The sequence below is a fragment of the Penicillium riverlandense genome (assembly GCF_028828495.1).
Source record: "Penicillium riverlandense strain IBT 135883 chromosome Unknown utg000006l_segment0_segment0, whole genome shotgun sequence".
NCBI classification, from domain to species: domain Eukaryota; kingdom Fungi; phylum Ascomycota; class Eurotiomycetes; order Eurotiales; family Aspergillaceae; genus Penicillium; species Penicillium riverlandense.
The window spans coordinates 1095258-1114099 of NW_026643197.1; the positions used below are offsets into that span (position 1 = coordinate 1095258).

The window sequence follows — 18842 nt, forward strand, 5'->3', positions numbered from 1 at the left end:
ATCAACAGCCATAGCCATTCACTACTCCCCAGCCATCAGCACATCTTCCTCGGCATCCTCCTCATCCAATAACGGCACAAACCGAAAGTCCACGAAACACACCGTCCCAACAGCAGCCGTCTTAACTCCAGCCCCGACAGATCTCCCCGCAGCAACACCCTGCTCATCGAGTTCAATCATAAACTGCAGACTCAGCACGCCCTGCCGGTCACCCCGAATACTGACTTTGTTCGCAACAGCCATCGCGCGCGCAGCTTTGCGCACCAGTGCAAACCGATAGCTCTGCTGAATCCGTTCGCCCATAGCTGACGGCGGAGAAACCAGGAACGTCTCGGTGACGGTGGGAGCAAGCTTCGCTCGCGTTGCGCGCGGACGGGCCGAGCCGTCGTCTGCGAGGATCTTGTGATGTGCCTGTGTCTGCGACTGCAGCTGGCCGCCCTGGCTTTGACCTAGTGCTCCACCGGTGATTTCATTATGTGTGTCGATGGAGAATTCCACCGTGGATTCACTGAATGGACCGCCCGCGCCCGAGAGCGCGAAGTACGGCTCACGCGTGGCGCACGCAGAGAGCTTGAGAATGGTGGGGGTGCTGGAGTCGAGCTCGGCGATGGCGTTGTGCAGCCAGGTCGAGCGCATGATGATTTTCATGATGATGGCGTCGCGCTGGAGTGGGATGTCGGCGTAGTCTTCGTCGGGCTCGTAGGTGTTTAGCTCGCAGGTTGTTACTACGCCGGCTTCGGTGAGGGTTATGCTCAGCGGGGCGCCGTGCTGCGCGTATTGCAGGGTGCAGGTGCGGTCCAGGAGTAGGGCCGGGGCGTTGAATGCGCTTGAAGACGCGGTGTTGTTGTGCTGTGTGCGTGTGTATCCAGAGGGATCGGACTCGGAGAGCTCGTTTAGACCGAAGATCTTGAGGGTTTCGAGGATGGCGGAGAGGGAGACCACGAAGTGTGGCCAGTTGGAGTTATCGGAGGAGCTACTGTCGTCGTCGTCTCCATTTTGGTCGGAGTGCGTGTTGTCTGTCGGCGGGTTGTTGAATGTGTAGCTGGTGAAAAGGGACTTGTCGAGGAATGCGAGGCCCTGGATGACACGGGCTTCTTCCACAGAGAACCGGAGTCCACCGGGGGTGATCTGGACGGTGGCTTTGGAGGCGAAGCCAATGCAGGAGAGTAGAGTGTAGAGATGGTGGGCATTGTTAGAGACACCGGCAAAAAGGGGCTCCATGATGGTTGTGTTGTGGTTGAAGGCCCAGCTATGCCCAGTGGGATTGGGAGAGGACAGAAGTCAATAAAATGATGGCTTGGGTATAGTTTCTAGCAGTACAGGCCCCAGTGCACCCTCCTCTTATGGTACATGGAGGGAAGTGGGCTAGACGTAGACTCCGACAGCGCAGAGAGTGGCCACCGCGCCGAAACTGTTCCCGATTTCAGATATTAGTGTGTCTGTTGTAGCTGTGTGTCATTGATGTGGTGGTGACTGACCCCAGTGATAGTGCTGCTGGCACGCCTAGAGTCGCAAGGCTGGAAAAGGACCGGTCTGTTTGGAGAAGAGCTGTGAGGATCCCAGTCGGCCAATGGGTGTGAATACTAAATGAACTCACTCAGACCAAACATGCACGTAGCGACCAGCGCTATGGAATCGATGTCAGTGGAGATCAATCTTGGCTTATGGGGGAAGCTCTAGTACCGATGAGCAGACAGTTGAAGCCAAAGGTGGCCTGGCTGGACTTGGGGATGAGAGGGTGAAAAGGAGATGCGGAGGCTGCCTCCCAGACTTCGTTCAGCGACATAATAATCGTGTCAATGGCAATTGAATAGTGTGTTTGGGGGAAAGAGAGACAGAGAGATGAGCAGCTGTAGATGCTCAGCAGCTGATCTGGCCGGTTCCGTCCGGGAAATAGTTATTCCGTCACCGCCCCAGGCGATCACCACCATGCCAATCGACCAGCAACCGCGCATCTGCAACTCTTGCTTTGTGCTCAGCCATCATGGCGGTTGACTCTCCCAGAAGTGTGTCCCATCCCAATTATCTTGTCAACCGTGTTCGCGTCAGCTGACCTTCTTCTCCCACTAGGCTCTAAGCGCAAGGCCTCGGAGGAGGCCGCTTCCCCGGACTCTCAGCTGCAACACAGCAAGAAAGCGCGAACAGATTCCCCCGAGAAAGAGGTTGGTGTCGCACCACAGCGTGAGATGGAATGTGTGTCTGACAACCCTATAGGAAGATGGCGCTCTGCGAAAACCACCACTGCGGATCGTCCCTTTTCCCGAGAAGGTGAGCCTCACTCATCCAGTTCCACGCACCACCAGGTTAACATCAAACAGCCCGCCGTCCTCGAGGAGCGCCGGGGTGACATCGAGTTTCGAGTCGTCAATAACGATGGGTCACACGACAGCTTCATTGTCCTCACGGGACTGAAGTGTATCTTCCAGAAACAACTCCCGAAAATGCCCAAGGATTATATTGCCCGACTCGTCTACGACCGATCACATTTGTCGATTGCAATTATCAAGCACCCACTAGAAGTTGTTGGGTATGTACAAGGACACCCAAAATCGCGGGGCAGGTGCTGACACAGCGACTGCAGAGGGATCACATATCGACCATTCAATAGCCGCAAGTTTGCGGAAATCGTGTTCTGTGCGATTTCATCCGATCAGCAGGTCAAGGGCTATGGTGCACACTTGATGTCTCACTTGAAGGTAAGACTTGGGATGGAATGCCCTGAATGGGAACAAGCTGACGGAACGCGCCGCAGGACTACGTGAAGGCCACGTCCCCGATCATGCACTTCCTGACCTACGCAGACAATTACGCCATTGGATATTTCCAAAAGCAAGGATTCACCAAACAGATCAATCTGGACCGGTCCATCTGGATGGGATACATTAAAGATTACGAGGGCGGCACCATCATGCAGTGCACCATGCTCCCCAAGATCCGGTACCTCGAAGTGGGTCGTATGCTACTCAAGCAAAAGGAGACCGTGCGTGCCAAGATTCGCGCATTCAGCCGTTCCCATATCATCCACCCGCCGCCCAAGGAGTGGAAGGGCGGAGTGGTCCCAATCGATCCACTGATCATTCCCGCGATCAAGGAGTCCGGATGGTCACCGGATATGGATGAATTGGCGCGCCAGCCCCGTCATGGACCGAACTTCAACCAGCTGTTGCATCTGTTGAACGACATGCAGAACCACAGCGCCGCCTGGCCATTTACGCAGCCGGTCAACCGCGACGAAGTGCCGGATTACTACGAGGTGATCCTGGAGCCGATGGATCTGTCCACAATGGAGGAGAAGCACGAGAAAGACATGTATCCGACGCCGCAGGATTTCATCAAAGATGCCTCGTTGATCTTTGATAACTGCCGGCGGTACAACAACGAGACTACGCCGTATGCGAAGAGCGCGAACAAGCTGGAGAAGTTTATGTACCAGCAAATCCGCAATATTCCTGAGTGGTCGGTGAGTAGACATGATTCCTCTTGTTGAGTTTTGCTGATCTGTGTCTATGTAGCACCTGGCGGACGGGCATTGATTTGATTTTGAGAGATGGCGTTGGGGAACATGGCCCATAAATACCCTGTGGATAGCTGGCGTACTAGATTTTATTGTTCACTATATTATTTCAAGTCTACTCCTTGAGTTAACCCTTGCATGATGCTAGTCCGGACTCTGTATACTTCCCGTTTTGACATCATGTGGCTGGATGATCTTCATATCGGACCAACGTTGATCCGTTGTTTCATCGTCAGGAGTTAGTGTAGTTAGTGACAGCTCTTGTTCGTAGCGCTCCCTCCTTTTTCACTACTCACACCCGGTGTCTTCATTCTTTTCCCTTACCCATCCACTGGCGGGCCTTTATTTTTGCTTCTCTTCCCATTCGCTTGCTGTTGAGCGGCTGCCAGCCCGATTTCGAAACCTCGTCGCGGTCAAGGGGCTCCCCTATTTCTTGTCGGCCACACCGCGACAGACTTAGGACCCAATTGTTTTGACCCGCTCCTTTCTTTTTTTACCTACTCAGCGCCATTCCTTCGCTCAGTACAGCATTTGACTGCTGTTACTACCGCTGCTTTACGCTCGCTCTTCTACTCGACGAGCCTCGTTTCGCCCGTCGCCCCTTTTCGCGCCCCTCCTTGTGACATTCAACTCTCGGAGCTGAAACCCCCCGACTTGTGCCAACTACTTTCCACCCGCAGCCAAAATGGCGACCGACACCTTCTCCGACGGGCAGCAGCGCAATCGCCTCCCAACACTCTTTGAAGTCCTCAGCCGTCGGACCCTCGCTCCGGTTGATCTCTTTTCCTTCTACATTTATATGCGAGATCAGCAACGCTCCGTGGATTATCTGGACTTTTGGTGAGCTCGATTTCTCTTGCTGTAGTGGTACCTCTCTAATTCTGTATAGGCTCGATGTCTCACAACACATGTCCTTGTGCCGTCACTATGTCCGTGAATTGCGCCGCTCCGTCTTGGTTGCCACTCCCGATATGGAGAAGAACGACAGCAAACGATCATCCGCGATGCTAGAGAACTTGGAGAATCTGGGAGATATTTCGTTGGGGGAGGCCGGACCTTCTCGTCTGCGGGACGGATTCCAGGAAGACGAGAAGGAAAGGGATGCTACCCACCGGCTGTCCGCGTTCCTGCGCTCAGAAGGCCATGGTTCGTCTCACTCGCCGCAGAACAGTCTGGGATCTACGTCGGCGTACCGCACCCCATCCAACGACCAGCAGGCACGTCCCAGTACGGGTACTCGCAACAACGACCACTCCAACTCTCCTGGACACACAGTCGCCCGCCAGGATATCCGGGCTAGTGCCGAGAAGATTCTGTACACCTATCTTCTCCCTGGCTCCGAGCGAGAAATTGTCCTGCCGGAGACCATGGTCTCAACCGTCATTAATCTTATCGAGGACGACGGCCGTGACGACCCCGAGGTTTTCGATCCCGCCAAGGACTATGTGTTCCAGGCCATGGAACGCGATGCCTTCCCAGGATTCTTGCAGGCCAAGGCTTTGGGGAACATCGTGCCCTTGAGTATCCTTGTTCGCTTGATTTTTGCTCTGGTTGCCTTCTTTGGCGGGTTCTGGGGTGCTTTTTATGTGGTGCTGCGAAATAAGCCCCGCGATGTTCGTTGCTGGGTACGTCCATGTTTCTTTCACGGCTCCTTTGGTCAAGTACTAACGTCGAGATAGGTGATCCTCCCATTTGCTGTTGCGGCATATTTCATCATTTCGTACCAATACAAGATCGACCCCGCCATGGCATTCCTGGGCTATAGCGAATACACATTTATGAACTGGGCGCCAATTCGCGAGCCCTATGTCCGCCGTCTCCTGAATAAGCGTGCTCTGGTGACCATGCTGGTTGTTTTCATCACTGCCGCGGCTCTGAGCATTCTATTTATCTTCGTTCCCGGTACCATGCTGTGAGAGCTGTTCATTTTCGAACCTCCTTGGGGGTCGATAGTGAATTCTTTCCCGCGTCATTGGAATAAAACTGCTCCGAAGCCAGAAGCAAGCGATACCAAAAATCTTGCACAGCTACAAGCCGTCGACGGCGTTTTCAGATGGATACATAATGAGGTCTTTGTTTGCTTCTGCGAAACATTCTTTCACGGAAACTCGTCTGCTCTGAAGGAAGGATACCGCGCAGCTCATAATCTGCAGAGCTGCGGTTGATCCAGAGAACATTCGAGTATTCTTCTCCTCCCGTCCCCCGCCAGTAGGCGGTCATATCGTCTTTTTCTCTTTCTATGCTGTCAATACCGTCTGTCTGTGGTCATATTATTCCCCGCTGCTGTTTAATTCTCTTCGACCAATACCCCCTTTCTTTTTTCGGGTTTTCTTGTCTTGTATCTATGTCCGCAAAGAGCTCTGTTGCTAGATAGGGCTGTTACGATTGCCGTCTTCCAGCCCATATACTTGTATCAATTGACGTTTTCTGGGTTTCATTCATCTCTTCAAAAAGGAGGGCAATGCCCTTGTAGGTTTCATGTGTAATAATCGCTGATTCTTCGAACCTCATGAGCCAACCAAAACAAATAAAGAGTCGTGGAAAGTGCTGTGCCGTTATCATCATGATTCAATCACTCAGGATTTCTTCCCGAGTATGCGCTTGGAATGCCTGCTCCCAGCGGCCCTCGACGACGACCCAGCACCCTCATCAATATCCATGCCATCCGTATTAATATCCCAGAACCCATCATCCTCATCCACATCGTCAGCACTAAACTCCCTCTTATTGCGACCCATCCCCGCCGCCGCGGCGCCCAGCCTTCCAAACACACCCTTCTTCCCAGCAGCCCGTCCTGATGCGGCACCATTATTCCCCGCATTCTCGGTGCGCTGCTTAACCGCCTCCTCCAAGAGCGTCTGGTATTCTTGCTCCTTGACTCGCCGTCTTGCGGCATTGTTCTTCACTCGCGCGATCTCGGCCTCGAGGTCGGAGACAACGTCGCCGCACCGCGTCTCCCACTCTGTTAGCAGAGCGATCATCTTCGGGAGAGACTGCGGCTGCACATCGCGGAGGGGCGCTACCGCTGTCACCTTCACGGTGGGCGGGTCAGATGCGGGGCTGAGGCGGGCGGTTATGAGGGAGGCGTAGATGGCGGTTGTGACGAGAGATTCGAGGTCGGATGTCGTAGGGAGGGAAAGCGCGGTCATGAGCGCCGAGTATGTGAGTGGTTTTGTGGTTGTGGAGAGGGTGAGGAGGGAGAGAAGGCGCAGCTTGAGCGTTTGTTCCCTGCTGAGTTTGGGGAGGTTGGGCGTTTCTGTTTGTCAATGTGAGATTTGATAGTCAAACCCCCCAGAGGAGGGGAGATATGGTTCGGGACGCACCTTGGTACTCTTGCCAGGTGCCCCAGGCAAAGATCTCTAGCAGCTTCAGGTACCCCTGGTATTCGGCCGGTGTGTCGGGGGATCCCAGGGCCTGGATGGTCGGGGTTTCGAGCAGCTCGGCGAACACGTAGGTGTGCGGGCTGGAGGTGGCATTGGTGACGATGTTGGCGACGAAGCGGGGAGAGGTGGCGCTGTTGGAGTTGGCTAGGTGGACGAAGGGCTGAAGAGCCTCCAGGGCTCGGGTGTGTGTTTGGTCCATGGCTGATGGGGGAGAGTACGCAGGATGCGGATGATGTGAGTATTGATGCTGGGGTGGTGCTTGTTTGCATTGTCTGCAAACACCGGATCTACTCTATAATCACTACTCTTGGGCATGGACTGCAGAGCATTATGTTTTGGTATTCTGTCTGGAAGAGTGTCAGATTTGACTTCTTGGGTATCTCTTCTCTATCTCGGTCGCTGGAAGAGTTCATTGGGTACCTCTTGAATGTGGGCTATGCGAAGTGTTGACCGCAGCACTGGTACTCGTATTCGCTTTCAGCGGGTTCAACAGTAATTCCCTCATAAGTAACGTACTTCTCTTCTTATTATTTATTAATCCAGATCGCTCTTCTCTTACATTGTCACTGGGCTACTTGGATTTCCAACCGGCCCATCACGTCAGCTGCAGCGCCATACATATTGAACCGGGGCCTGCATTCTTCAGCGTGGCACGCTAGAAATGGCCACGATCCACCGTATGGCGTAATCACATCCACCCGTCAACCTGGACAATTATCTACCTTTTCTTTTCTCTTCTGCTCTATTGTCTCTTTCACTCTTGTCCCGGGCACGTCGCGTGTCTTCATTTGCCGTGGTGGCCCCTTTGTTCCCTCAATCGGGTATTGATCTGTCGGCGTGTGAGCCATCCGAGCCATCCGCCCTTTATTTGATTGCAAATCCACCTTGCCGATCTGATAAAACCGAAGACACCCAACACTCCTCTTCAACACACCCATGCGATAGCACATCCTCATTCCTCCCGCCGAGCGCCTTCCCTCCTGTCGTCATGTCTTCGGAATCCACAGGCGCCGGGGGCGAAGGCCCTGTGCCGCGGCGACCACCCGCCATGGCCACGACAACTCTCAAAGTCGACGGGATGACCTGCGGCGCATGCACCTCAGCCGTGGAGGGTGCTTTCAAAAACGTCGCCGGCATAGGCGACGTCTCTGTCAGTCTGATCATGGGCCGAGCCGCCGTCCAGCACGACCCCTCCATCCTCCCCCCGGAGAAAGTCGCGGAGATGATCGAAGACTGCGGGTTCGACGCGGCGGTCCTGTCGACCGAGGAGCAGACAAATAAAGGCAGTGCCTCCGATGGCCAGACAGCGCGAGTCTCGCTGACCAACTTGGCGGTCGAGGGTATGACCTGCGGCGCATGCACTTCGGCCGTCGAAAGCGGGCTCAAAGACGTACCGGGCGTCAAGTCGGTCAGTGTGTCGTTGTTGTCGGAACGAGCAGTGGTAGAACACGATGCGGATACAATCACGCCAGACCAAATCGCAGAGATCATTGAAGACCGCGGGTTTGGGGCACGGGTATTGGACACGGCATCAGCCATGAAGGGGCATGAGGTTTCGAATGCGCTCGATGTGGCCGACGACAAACCTGGTCTATTAGTAACCACCGTCGCCGTCGGAGGTATGACCTGTGGTGCTTGTACGTCCAGCGTCCAAAATGCCTTGGCAGATGTGGATGGAGTCGCCCAGTTCAACATTAGCCTTCTTGCCGAACGTGCAGTGGTTGTGCACGATGCGGATGTTCTGTCAGCGGAGCAGATTGCGAGTCTGATTGAAGATGTTGGCTTTGATGCGTCCATCGTGTCATCTGAGACGCAGGTGCCTCTGTCGAGGAAGACGCAACAAGTGAACCTGAGCCTTCATGGCCTGCAGGACGCTGCCTCTGCATCTGCGCTGGAGAGTGATCTATTGCAACGTCCTGGAATCAGTTCAGCATTGATTAGCTTGGCGACTTCTCGAATAGTCATCTCCTTTGATCCGTCAATAATCGGCATTCGGACAGTGGTGGAAGCGATTGAAGCCGCTGGTTACAACGCGCTCATGGTGGACTCAGATGACACAAACGCGCAGCTGGAGTCTCTGTCAAAGACAAAGGAGATTCATGAATGGAGACGTGCATTCATCACATCATTATCCTTTGCGATCCCCGTCACTGCTATCAACAAGGTCCTACCGATGTGTCTGCCAGCACTCGACTTCGGCAAGATTGAAATCCTTCCGGGCCTCTTCTTGGGCGACATCGCCTGTTTTGCTCTCACCGCTCCTGTACAATTCGGCATAGGAAAGCGATTCTACATCACCAGCTACAAGTCTCTCAAGCATCGCAGTCCAACCATGGATGTTTTAGTGATGCTAGGCACTTCGGCTGCTTTCTTCTACAGCTGTTTTACCATACTCATGTCCCTGTTCAGCGGACAACACAAACGTCCAAGCACCGTGTTCGATACTAGTACGATGCTCATCACATTCATCACCTTGGGACGCTGGCTAGAAAATCGGGCAAAGGGGCAAACGTCCGCTGCACTCTCCCGCCTTATGTCCTTGGCACCATCCATGACAACCATCTATGAGGACCCGATTGCAGCCGAGAAGCTGGCCGAGGGCTGGGCAGCCTCCAAAAACGTCTCGTCAGGCGGGCCCGAGCCGGCATTGGCCGAGGATAGATCGGTCAATCACAAATTCATCCCTACCGAGTTGATCCAGGTCGGCGATATTGTCATCCTTCATCCTGGTGACAAGGTCTCCGCGGACGGTGTGGTTATCCGAGGCGAAAGCTATGTTGACGAAAGTATGATCACGGGGGAGGCACTGCCAATCCACAAGACGAAAGGCAGCCATGTCATTGCAGGCACGGTCAACGGCACTAGCTCGATCGACTTCAAAGTCATTCGAGCCGGCAAAGACACACAACTCAGCCAGATTGTTAAGCTGGTCCAAGATGCGCAAACCAGCCGGGCTCCTATTCAACGTATGGCAGATATTGTTGCGGGCTACTTCGTCCCCATGATCATTGGGCTTGGCCTGGTCACTTTCTTTGGCTGGATGTTCCTGAGCCACATCCTGCCGAACCCACCCAAGATCTTCCAGTCGGAAGACGGTGGCGGCACGGTCATGGTCTGCCTGAAGCTCTGCATCTCCGTCATTGTCTTTGCTTGTCCCTGTGCCTTGGGTCTCAGTACACCAACTGCCGTCATGGTTGGCACTGGCGTTGGCGCGGCGCATGGTATTCTCGTCAAAGGCGGCGCCATTCTCGAGGCTGCTACCAAAGTTACTCATGTTGTCTTTGACAAAACCGGCACATTGACTTCGGGCCGGATGAGTGTCGCCCAGGCACGAATCGAGTCACAGTGGACGGCGAGCGAGCGGCGTCGACAACTCTGGTGGCTCATTGTTGGCTTGGCAGAGATGGGCAGTGAGCACCCGATCGGACGGGCCATTCTCTCTGAAGCTAAGCTCGAATCGGGCCACCCAGGCGAGGACGGGCTGCCAGGGAGCCTGGGCGATTTCGACGCATGTGTAGGCAAGGGCATTTCTGCACTTGTCGAACCAACCTCCACCGCCGAGCGCACTCGGTACCAAGTCCTTCTCGGCAACGCCGACTTTCTGCGATCAAAAGACGTCTCTGTGCCAGTGTCGGCAGACCCCGACACTCGTGGAGAGCCGGATCCTGCTACCCCTAAGACTGGAAGCACATTTTCTGGAATTACGCGTATCCATGTCGCAATTGACAACCAGTACGCAGGGACGATATCCTTGAAAGACAGCATCAAGGACACGGCGGTAGCAGCGGTGGCGGCACTTCACCGCATGGGCATCTCAACCTCAATGGTGACGGGTGACACATCCTCCACAGCGCTGTCCATCGCTTCAGCTGTGGGCATCCCCGCAGACGCAGTGCACGCCTCAGTCTCTCCATCCGAGAAACGCGAAATCATTTCCTCCCTCCAATCCACGGGTGAGCGCGTCGCCATGGTAGGAGACGGGATCAACGACTCACCAGCTCTCGCCACCGCATCCGTCGGAATCGCGCTCTCCTCCGGCACAGACGTGGCAATGGAAGCCGCCGACATCGTCCTCATGCGCCCAGATGACCTCCTCACCGTCCCCGCCAGCCTCGCCCTCTCGCGCTCCGTCTTCACCCGCATCAAGCTGAACCTCATGTGGGCCTGTCTGTACAACATCATCGGCCTCCCCTTCGCAATGGGCCTCTTCCTCCCCTTTACGGGCTTCATGCTGCCCCCAATGGCCGCTGGTGCCGCCATGGCGGCTTCCAGCGTCTCCGTGGTAGTCAGCAGCTTGCTCCTGAAATTCTGGCGCCGACCCTCATGGATGGAAATCGATCGGCTTGAGAAGGAGCTTCACGACGGCACCATCCCACCCTCTGGTCCTCGAGCCCGCTTCCATTCCCGCAAGTCTAGCTGGTGGGCGCCTGCTACCATCCTCTCTTCTGGTAGTCCCCGCTCCCTGCGGAGCCGTGCTCGGTACTTCACCTCTGCGGCTTGGTCGTTGGTTACTGGGAAGGGTCTCGGGACCGCCATGCGAGACGACGAGGGCTATGTCCCGCTGCAGACGGTCGAGCCGTCTGCTTGATCTTTGATGGCATTCGGTATGGGTGTTGCATTTTGTTTATCTTGTTCTCGGTTCGGTGTAACACTGGGGTTTAAGGTTTGCTTTTGGCGTTATCTTATGAATGGTCGATACCTCTATTGTTTTATATACTCATTTTTCATGTCCAGGATCTGCAGTTTTATCTCTCAAGTAGTTTGATAGTAAGTGACACTTCATTTGGCACGTACAAATCTTCGATAAGAGTTGGATCAAAACAAATCATGAGCCGGGATTTGGAAAGCCCAAGGCTTCAGTCAATTTGTATAAAAGCTGTATGTCCTCATGTCGGTCTACGCTTATACTCAAGGTCATATGCTGTGGTGCAACCTGGTCATGTTAAGATGTTGTTGATCGTCAAAACTGAGAGTACGCGACCAGGGCAGGCAAACGTGGAGGGGCGCTACTTCTATGATAAGGGTCAAATGTAGAAAAGTGTCTATCTCCCATAGGGTCTACTACCGCGGACACTAGAGATCGCTAGATTCTTGATAGGTCGTCACTCATGATGCGAGAAAAAAGAGCCGGCAGAAACCAAATAAACAGAAGACCAAAAACCATACATCAAACGAAAGGTCACTGTGCGCCTCACTTAATCTTTCTTCTCAGTCTCCGCTGCCTCGGTTTTCTTCTCTTCACGCTTTGATTCGGCGGAAGAACCCTCTGTCTTGGATTCTTCTCCCTCTTTGGGCTTACTGTCATCAAGAACAATGTCGCCGTCCTTATCAGCGGCAGCTGAATCGCCAGTAGCTTGGGGTTCGGTCGCGCTCGCAGCAGAGTCGTTGGCGCCGTCGGCGCCCTGAGAATCCGCTGACGCTCCCTGCTCGCCCAGATTCATCTCCACGCCCTTTCCATCTTGCAGACCCATGTCCTCGACACCGACAACCATGGGACCGCGGGCGTGTGGAACTTCTTCAGACTGGTCTGGTGGCGGGGAGGAAACAACAGCAGCAGCTGAATCCTCGTTCTCTGCGGCGCCTGTCGTGCCAACAATCTCGGCATCTGGAGGTTGTGCAGTTATCGCCTCTCCAGTGGCTGAATACGTGGTGTTCCAGTTAGCAAAGCCAGGCATATTGAATATCAAAAAGGTGCACCCAAAAAAGTACAGAGAGACACGTACCATCCTCCAATGCGCTACCATCCTCGCTCCCAAAGGATGCATTCGTCAACCAAGGAATAGGGGTAAGTAGTGCACCACCCAGAGAGTCGTCACCTCCAAAGGCATCAGTGGGCAAATAGGTACCGCCGGCACCGCCTGGATGTATCCCATTCGCCTGGCCAGCCGTGCTCGTCTGCGTCTGGAAGGGGAACACGTCTGCGCTGCTGGTCACAGAAACAACCCTGTCCAGAGCACGAAGATATGCCGGTAAGGTTCTGTAGTGTGCCGTCGGCCGCAGGATCAGCTCCGCGAGTCTCTGGACGGTATGCGGAGGCTTTTCTGTGAAGAAGGAATTGATTGAGGACCGAATGGTAGCCAATAAAAATGCGAGAGGTGGTGGAAGCGTGTTGTTTGCTTGGTCGTTAGATGACTGAGGCTGTGAGTCTGGCACTCGCTCGCTCAAGGGAGGGGTGGCTCGAGATGTCTGAGGATCGACAGGTGACGCATTTTCTTTGTTGCTGCTTGCGAGCGGGAAGGAATTGGAGGCATCACTCTGGGAGGTCTGTTGTGGGAAATACTGCGGGCCAAAGGAAGCCGCTGGAGGGACCCGCGGCATGGGAAACACGTTGTGAACAATCTAGAGCGGGTTGGTTAGAAGTCTCGAAGGCGCGCCTGGGAGGATTGAAGCGCACGTAATCTAGTCGCTCGAGCAGCGACGCAACCATGCCAGCCCATTTCTCCCTGTCACAGAGTATCAGCATCGAGTCTTTCTCCCAGCCACGGAGGAGGCGCGGAGTCGCATGACATACACTTCCATCGAGCCGCCATTGGCGACTGTCTCGAGGGCTTCCTCATCTGCCATAACGAAGCGAGTCAGTGCACGCTCTCCTTATGGCTGCGACTTTGCGACAGCCGTAATATCCTAGACGGGACACACTCACCCAGCGACATGGTTCGTGCAGCGGAAAGCAGGCGATGGTCTCCTGCGACTGCAAAGCTGGGGCGATCGGGCGGTGAAATCTCCAAAGCTTATTGATTGGCCGGTGCTTATCTGATAGTTGCACGTGACTATCGCGAATTTTCCGGGTGGAGGGGCATGATGCAACCACTTCCTTTCTCAAGTCACTCCAATCACCATGTGGAACGCCCCCAAGGTTGGAATCCTCGGCGGCGGTCAGCTGGGCCGCATGCTCGTCGAGTCTGCCAACCGATTGAACATCCAGGCCAACGTCCTGGACGCAGACAACTCCCCGGCCAAGCAGATCAGCTTCCACGGCGGCCATGTGACGGGCTCGTTCAAAGAGCGTGAGGCTGTACGCCAGCTCGCCAAAACCTGCGATGTTATTACGGCCGAGATCGAGCACGTGGATACCTATGCCCTCGAGGAGGTGGCGTCGCAGGTCCGCGTGGAGCCCAGCTGGCAAGCCATTCGGACGATCCAGAACAAATTCGACCAGAAGGAACACCTGCGGAAATATGGGATCCCAATGGCGGACCATCGGGAACTGGTCAAGAATACACCGGAGGAATTGGCTGAGATCGGGGAGCAATTGGGCTTCCCCATGATGCTCAAGTCGAAGACAATGGCATATGATGGTCGTGGTGGGTAGCATCCATATTTGTGCACTTTGGTGGCACACCACTGATGGATTTCCCAGGAAACTACCGTGTCAACTCAAAGGCGGACATTCCCGCAGCCCTGGAGGCTCTGAAGGACCGGCCCCTGTATGCGGAGAAATGGGCGTATTTCAAGATGGTTGGTCACTTGCCTATGCCCCAGTGCTAGCTTTGTTCTAACTTTTATCTAGGAACTCGCCGTAATGGTCGTCAAGACCAAGGACGATGTCCTCTCATATCCCACCGTGGAGACTGTCCAAGAGGACTCTGTGTGCAAGTTGGTGTACGCACCAGCACGAAACGTGTCCGACATCATCAACGAGAAGGCCCAGGCGCTCGCCCGGAAAGCCGTGTCGGCATTCGAGGGCAAGGGTGCATTTGGCGTGGAGATGTTCCTTCTGGAAGACAACAGCCTGATGCTGTGTGAGATCGCCAGCCGAATCCACAACTCGGGCCACTACACCATTGAAGGTTGCGGGTTATCACAATTCGACAGCCACCTGCGCGCGATCCTGGACCTCCCGATCCCAGCCAAGAGCTTGGAGATCCGCCAGCCGTCTATTATGCTCAACCTTATCGGCGGCGCGACAACAGACTCGCACCTCCAGGCCGCAGAGCACGCGCTCTCCATCCCCAATGCCAGCATCCACCTGTACAGCAAGGGCGCCGCGAAGCCCGGTCGCAAGATGGGCCATGTCACCGTCACTGCGCCGACGATGCACGAGGCAGAGACCATGATCCAGCCGCTGGTGGAGGTAGTCGATAACATCCGCGCCCAACGTAGCGATGTCAAGACCCCCGCCTCGAAATCTGGGCCATCGCCGCCCCCGCCACAGGTGGCTGTCATCATGGGCTCTGACAGCGACCTCAAAACCCTGGTGCCGGGTCTCAAGCTACTGCGCGACTACTTTGGCGTCGAGCCCGCCGTCGAAATCACCTCCGCTCACCGCACTCCGAATTATATGGCCGAGTACTCTGCGCAGGCCGCCTCGCGTGGTATCAAGGTCATTATTGCCGCTGCTGGTGGTGCTGCCCATCTCCCCGGCATGGCGGCCGCGCACACCGCGCTCCCTGTCATCGGCGTGCCAGTCAAGGGCAGCTCGCTCGACGGCGTTGACAGCCTGTATAGTATAGTGCAGATGCCGCGAGGTAAGCTGAAACCACACGGTCTTTATATCTTTCTCAGTGAAGCTAACAATGTAACTGCAGGCGTCCCCGTCGCAACAGTCGGCATCAACAACAGCATCAACGCGGCCCTCCTGGCTGCTCGGGTACTGGGCTCCTTCGACCCTGCCATTCAGCGTAAGGTTGAGGCCTATGCTGAGGACGCTCGTGCTGAGAACATGGAGAAAAAGGGAACCAAGCTGCGCGAGCTGGGGTGGGAAAAGTACTTTGAGCAGATGTAGGCTTTTTTTTTTCCTCGAAGATTTCGTCTTTAAAAATGGGTTGGTTAATGAGGAAGAACGGGTTCTTTTCATTGTAACTATGACAGGAAAATGGATGGAATCAAGCATACAATCTCAGCCACGGGTGATGGCACACAGGATCGATAACCGCTGCCCTCACATTAGGCTAGATAGTGTTGACGGGCTACTCGAAAGTTGAAGATATAATATATACACCCCTCGATCTAGACCCGAGATCCGAGCAACCCAAACTAGAATGAGGGTCAAGTCTAGACTGCTCTACACATATCGAGACCTCTTTTTTATCTATTTCAATCAATTCCTTAGGTCCTTGGACCAATCTCAGTAGCTGCGATCACGAAGTACATGATTTGATCCCCTTCGCACCGACGAGGCCAATTCTCCAAAAGCACTGGAACAATTCAATGGCATTCCATTCTATCATGTATGAGGGAGCCTTTTTTGAATATGCTCATCAGAGGCTAGGCCTCTTCCCGGCAATAGGGGCCGTCGGCGCTGCAACAGACGGTTGGGTAAGAAAGTGGACTTTCTCCCATTCCACTGCAATAACGCACTGCAATAACGCGAAAAATGGTAAAGGAGAAAGACCGCGTCCACTCCAGCAGGATACAAGAACGTGAAAAAGAAAACCTCAAGCAGAAGGGAAGGCTGTAGTGCAACCTTGGCAGAAAAGAAGAAGACTAACCAACCATAACAGACAGCAGCGGGAAAACGTCCCAGAGAAATTGAAAAACAGTGGCAAGCAGAAGGCAGAAAGCAAAGGGCATGGCAGAAAGCAGAGAACAAAAAAGGAACATGCAATGGTATTCACGTTGGAATACTTGCTTTCCCGCCCAGCCGAAAACGCCGTCCGATAGATGAAGCCGGGTATATCCAGCACCGTGATGCAACATGTACGAAGAAAATCAAGAGAAGGTCCCTTGTAAAAGGCAGTGCTTTGCCCTGGGCCATGTAGGAAAAAAGAGAATAGGAAATAACAAGAACGACTTTTTGAGTGGCTCAACTTCGTTGGTAGACATTGTGGAATGACCAGTGGCCGGCCCCCTTGCAAAGGTCCCATAAAGCTCAGTTCGTGGGTATTGATTGCAAATTCCGTTTCGTCAGAGGCGGGCAGGGACTCGCAACAAGTGTCGGAGTCTCGCTCAAGCTCAGGTCATGTGCCTGCTATGGGGACTTGTAGGAGACAAAGAAAGAAAGTAGGAGACAAAGAAAGAAAGGAAGCTTGGGATCTTCATCTGGCTCCAATGCCAAACATGCCGACTCCGTAGCTCCCGCCTCGTTCGGAGAGAGGTGTCGACACTTTGGAGACGTGATCCTAGTTCCCGGTCTATTAGTCGCCTGGAACTCATTGTCGGGACCCTTTCTACTTACCTTCTTTCGTTTCTTCTTCCCCGTTCCCTCGCCATTTGAGTAGAACCCAGCATCGGTATCGTCATCAGCGTAACCCTCACCGTAGCCGACGAAACTATTGTCGTCATAATGTCTCTTGCGACCTCGAGTCGGCCGGGGTCGCTCTGTCTCTAGATGAGACCGGGGCGTCCCGATCGATTGACTGACTGACCGGCCTGCAGCTGGAGTAGGGGCAGTCTTCTTTCCAGTGTCACCAGATGGCTGCTGCTTAGCAGGCTTCTCATGGCCCAAGACATCCTCCCAGAAATCGTTGTTGGGGACCGCGCCGGGCTCCATCTGCATAGCTCTGGCCTGGAGCTTTTGCAGTTCCGAGTCCATATCTGCGACCTTGATCGCCTTCCCGAACACCTTCTGATTCTGCCACTCCTCCTCGGGCCATAGGGTCATGTGTCTCAAACTGCCAGGAGCGCCGGGTTCCTGTTTCACTGGTTTGTTTCGACCCGCAAGCCCCAACCCCTTGAGCTTTCCTTCGTAAGACTTCCGCAGCCGGTTGATCTTTTCTCCCGTCGTGGGGTCGACCCTTGCTACCGATTGCGCAACCGGGCCTAACCCGTAGAGGGAGATCAAATCCAATGAAGGATCTGGACCAGACACAGTAGGCGCTATCAAGAAACGAAGAAGACAGTGTTAACAAAGTTTGATTCCCAAAAAAAGCAGCAGGAATCACCCTGCAGGGGAAACCATAGTCAATTTCAGGGAGTCCTTACAGCTTTTGCAAAGATGGAAAGCCGAGGTGAAGTTCTTCTGAAGAGAATCCAAGCCAGGGATGACGGGACGGTGAAGGGATTCCTTATCCACGTCCATGGCATCCACCTCTGCTGCGCCCTGGTTGGGTCCAGTGGCAAGATCGGAAATGCCGCTCGCTGGATTCGTAGCTTCGGATTGCCGATCGTGGTCGGTCCGCCTGTGATCAGTTGCTTGTTGATTTGTAGACCCTGTCGAGTCCTGCACCCCCACACCAGGGAGTTTGATTGAATAATCCGTCTCCTCCGTGGACATTGCATTCGCTGGGTGACCGCCCACGCTGCTAGCGGGAGTGGGGAATGAGTTCGTCGTGCTCATAGCCGGCTGCTGAGAGACCTGGGTAGACATCGGTGTGGAGGATGGAGGGGAAGATCCGTTCGGATGCTGGGCGGTCGTCTGATTCGGCGATGTCTGCGAGGATGCGAAGTTGGAGGCATGACTTTGATCGCTGACCGACATCAACGGAGGAGACGTCGGGGTCTGGGGGATATGATCCGAAGCAACAGGATGCCGGTGGCTCTCTTTCAGAGCGCCAGAAGCGGGTGATGAGGGTGAAAGAGGTCCTTCTCGGAAGGTCGACAAGGTGCGATCAGACATGAGCGTCCGGGGGGCAGGTTAGCATGCACAGATATTTAGAGCCAAGGCAGCCCTTATTCCACGATCGACAACAGCGAGTCCGAATCGTGAAGGTTGACACGAGCGCTGGGCCTGGAGAGAGGAGGGGGAACCCGGTCGACGGGCGCTCAGGCGGGCGAGCAAGTCGTTCCACGTCCGGCTTAGATCGTATGCATCCCAGGTTGGCGAAAGAGATCCCAGGAGATGGAGAACGGGATGGGCGGATGGGTGGGATGGTGGTTGGGTGAGGTTGAGGATGGGGATGGACAAGCCCAGTGAGGCGCTGAGGATGACGGCAAAGACGGGCACGTGACTGACACAAACGGATCGACAAACTTAGTGGGTTACTATAGATAGATGGGAATAAAGAAGAACTATGAATATGGAATTATGCACCAGAACTAAATATGGAAATATCTTGATTGATTAT

The 18842-nt window shown here is 54.4% G+C and overlaps 8 protein-coding genes across 8 annotated transcripts; 4 read left to right on the forward strand and 4 right to left on the reverse strand.

Annotated features, from left to right (window-relative positions):
• Window positions 1-21: 21 nt before the first annotated feature.
• N7474_006683 (putative DNA repair protein Rad1) lies at window positions 22-1221 on the reverse strand (the record flags this gene model as incomplete). The annotated part of the gene is made up of 1 exon (XM_057198093.1): window positions 22-1221. One exon carries the CDS (start codon window positions 1219-1221, stop codon window positions 22-24), a length of 1200 nt encoding a protein of 399 aa, XP_057051533.1.
• A 763-nt stretch (window positions 1222-1984) lies between these two features.
• gcnE (histone acetyltransferase GCN5) lies at window positions 1985-3533 on the forward strand (the record flags this gene model as incomplete). The annotated part of the gene is made up of 7 exons (XM_057198094.1): window positions 1985-2006; window positions 2071-2162; window positions 2215-2268; window positions 2319-2527; window positions 2582-2696; window positions 2753-3460; window positions 3513-3533. The coding sequence occupies 7 exons, from the start codon at window positions 1985-1987 to the stop codon at window positions 3531-3533; spliced, it is 1221 nt and encodes a 406-aa protein (XP_057051534.1).
• A 666-nt stretch (window positions 3534-4199) lies between these two features.
• rgsB (uncharacterized protein) lies at window positions 4200-5430 on the forward strand (the record flags this gene model as incomplete). The annotated part of the gene is made up of 3 exons (XM_057198095.1): window positions 4200-4354; window positions 4404-5139; window positions 5194-5430. The coding sequence occupies 3 exons, from the start codon at window positions 4200-4202 to the stop codon at window positions 5428-5430; spliced, it is 1128 nt and encodes a 375-aa protein (XP_057051535.1).
• A 660-nt stretch (window positions 5431-6090) lies between these two features.
• N7474_006686 (uncharacterized protein) lies at window positions 6091-7096 on the reverse strand (the record flags this gene model as incomplete). The annotated part of the gene is made up of 2 exons (XM_057198096.1): window positions 6091-6770; window positions 6838-7096. 2 exons carry the CDS (start codon window positions 7094-7096, stop codon window positions 6091-6093), a joined length of 939 nt encoding a protein of 312 aa, XP_057051536.1.
• A 789-nt stretch (window positions 7097-7885) lies between these two features.
• Window positions 7886-11485, forward strand: ctpA (Cu(2+)-transporting P-type ATPase CCC2; the record flags this gene model as incomplete). The annotated part of the gene is made up of 1 exon (XM_057198097.1): window positions 7886-11485. The coding sequence occupies one exon, from the start codon at window positions 7886-7888 to the stop codon at window positions 11483-11485; it is 3600 nt and encodes a 1199-aa protein (XP_057051537.1).
• Window positions 11486-12092: 607 nt separating this feature from the next.
• On the reverse strand, window positions 12093-13550 carry N7474_006688 (uncharacterized protein; the record flags this gene model as incomplete). The annotated part of the gene is made up of 5 exons (XM_057198098.1): window positions 12093-12535; window positions 12621-13236; window positions 13292-13340; window positions 13409-13487; window positions 13541-13550. 5 exons carry the CDS (start codon window positions 13548-13550, stop codon window positions 12093-12095), a joined length of 1197 nt encoding a protein of 398 aa, XP_057051538.1.
• Window positions 13551-13735: 185 nt separating this feature from the next.
• N7474_006689 (phosphoribosylaminoimidazole carboxylase ADE2) lies at window positions 13736-15622 on the forward strand (the record flags this gene model as incomplete). The annotated part of the gene is made up of 4 exons (XM_057198099.1): window positions 13736-14201; window positions 14258-14355; window positions 14408-15365; window positions 15426-15622. 4 exons carry the CDS (start codon window positions 13736-13738, stop codon window positions 15620-15622), a joined length of 1719 nt encoding a protein of 572 aa, XP_057051539.1.
• Window positions 15623-16874: 1252 nt separating this feature from the next.
• On the reverse strand, window positions 16875-18394 carry N7474_006690 (uncharacterized protein; the record flags this gene model as incomplete). Its single annotated transcript, XM_057198100.1, has 3 exons — window positions 16875-16958; window positions 17015-17634; window positions 17761-18394. 3 exons carry the CDS (start codon window positions 18392-18394, stop codon window positions 16875-16877), a joined length of 1338 nt encoding a protein of 445 aa, XP_057051540.1.
• Between the last annotated feature and the right edge of the window lie 448 nt (window positions 18395-18842).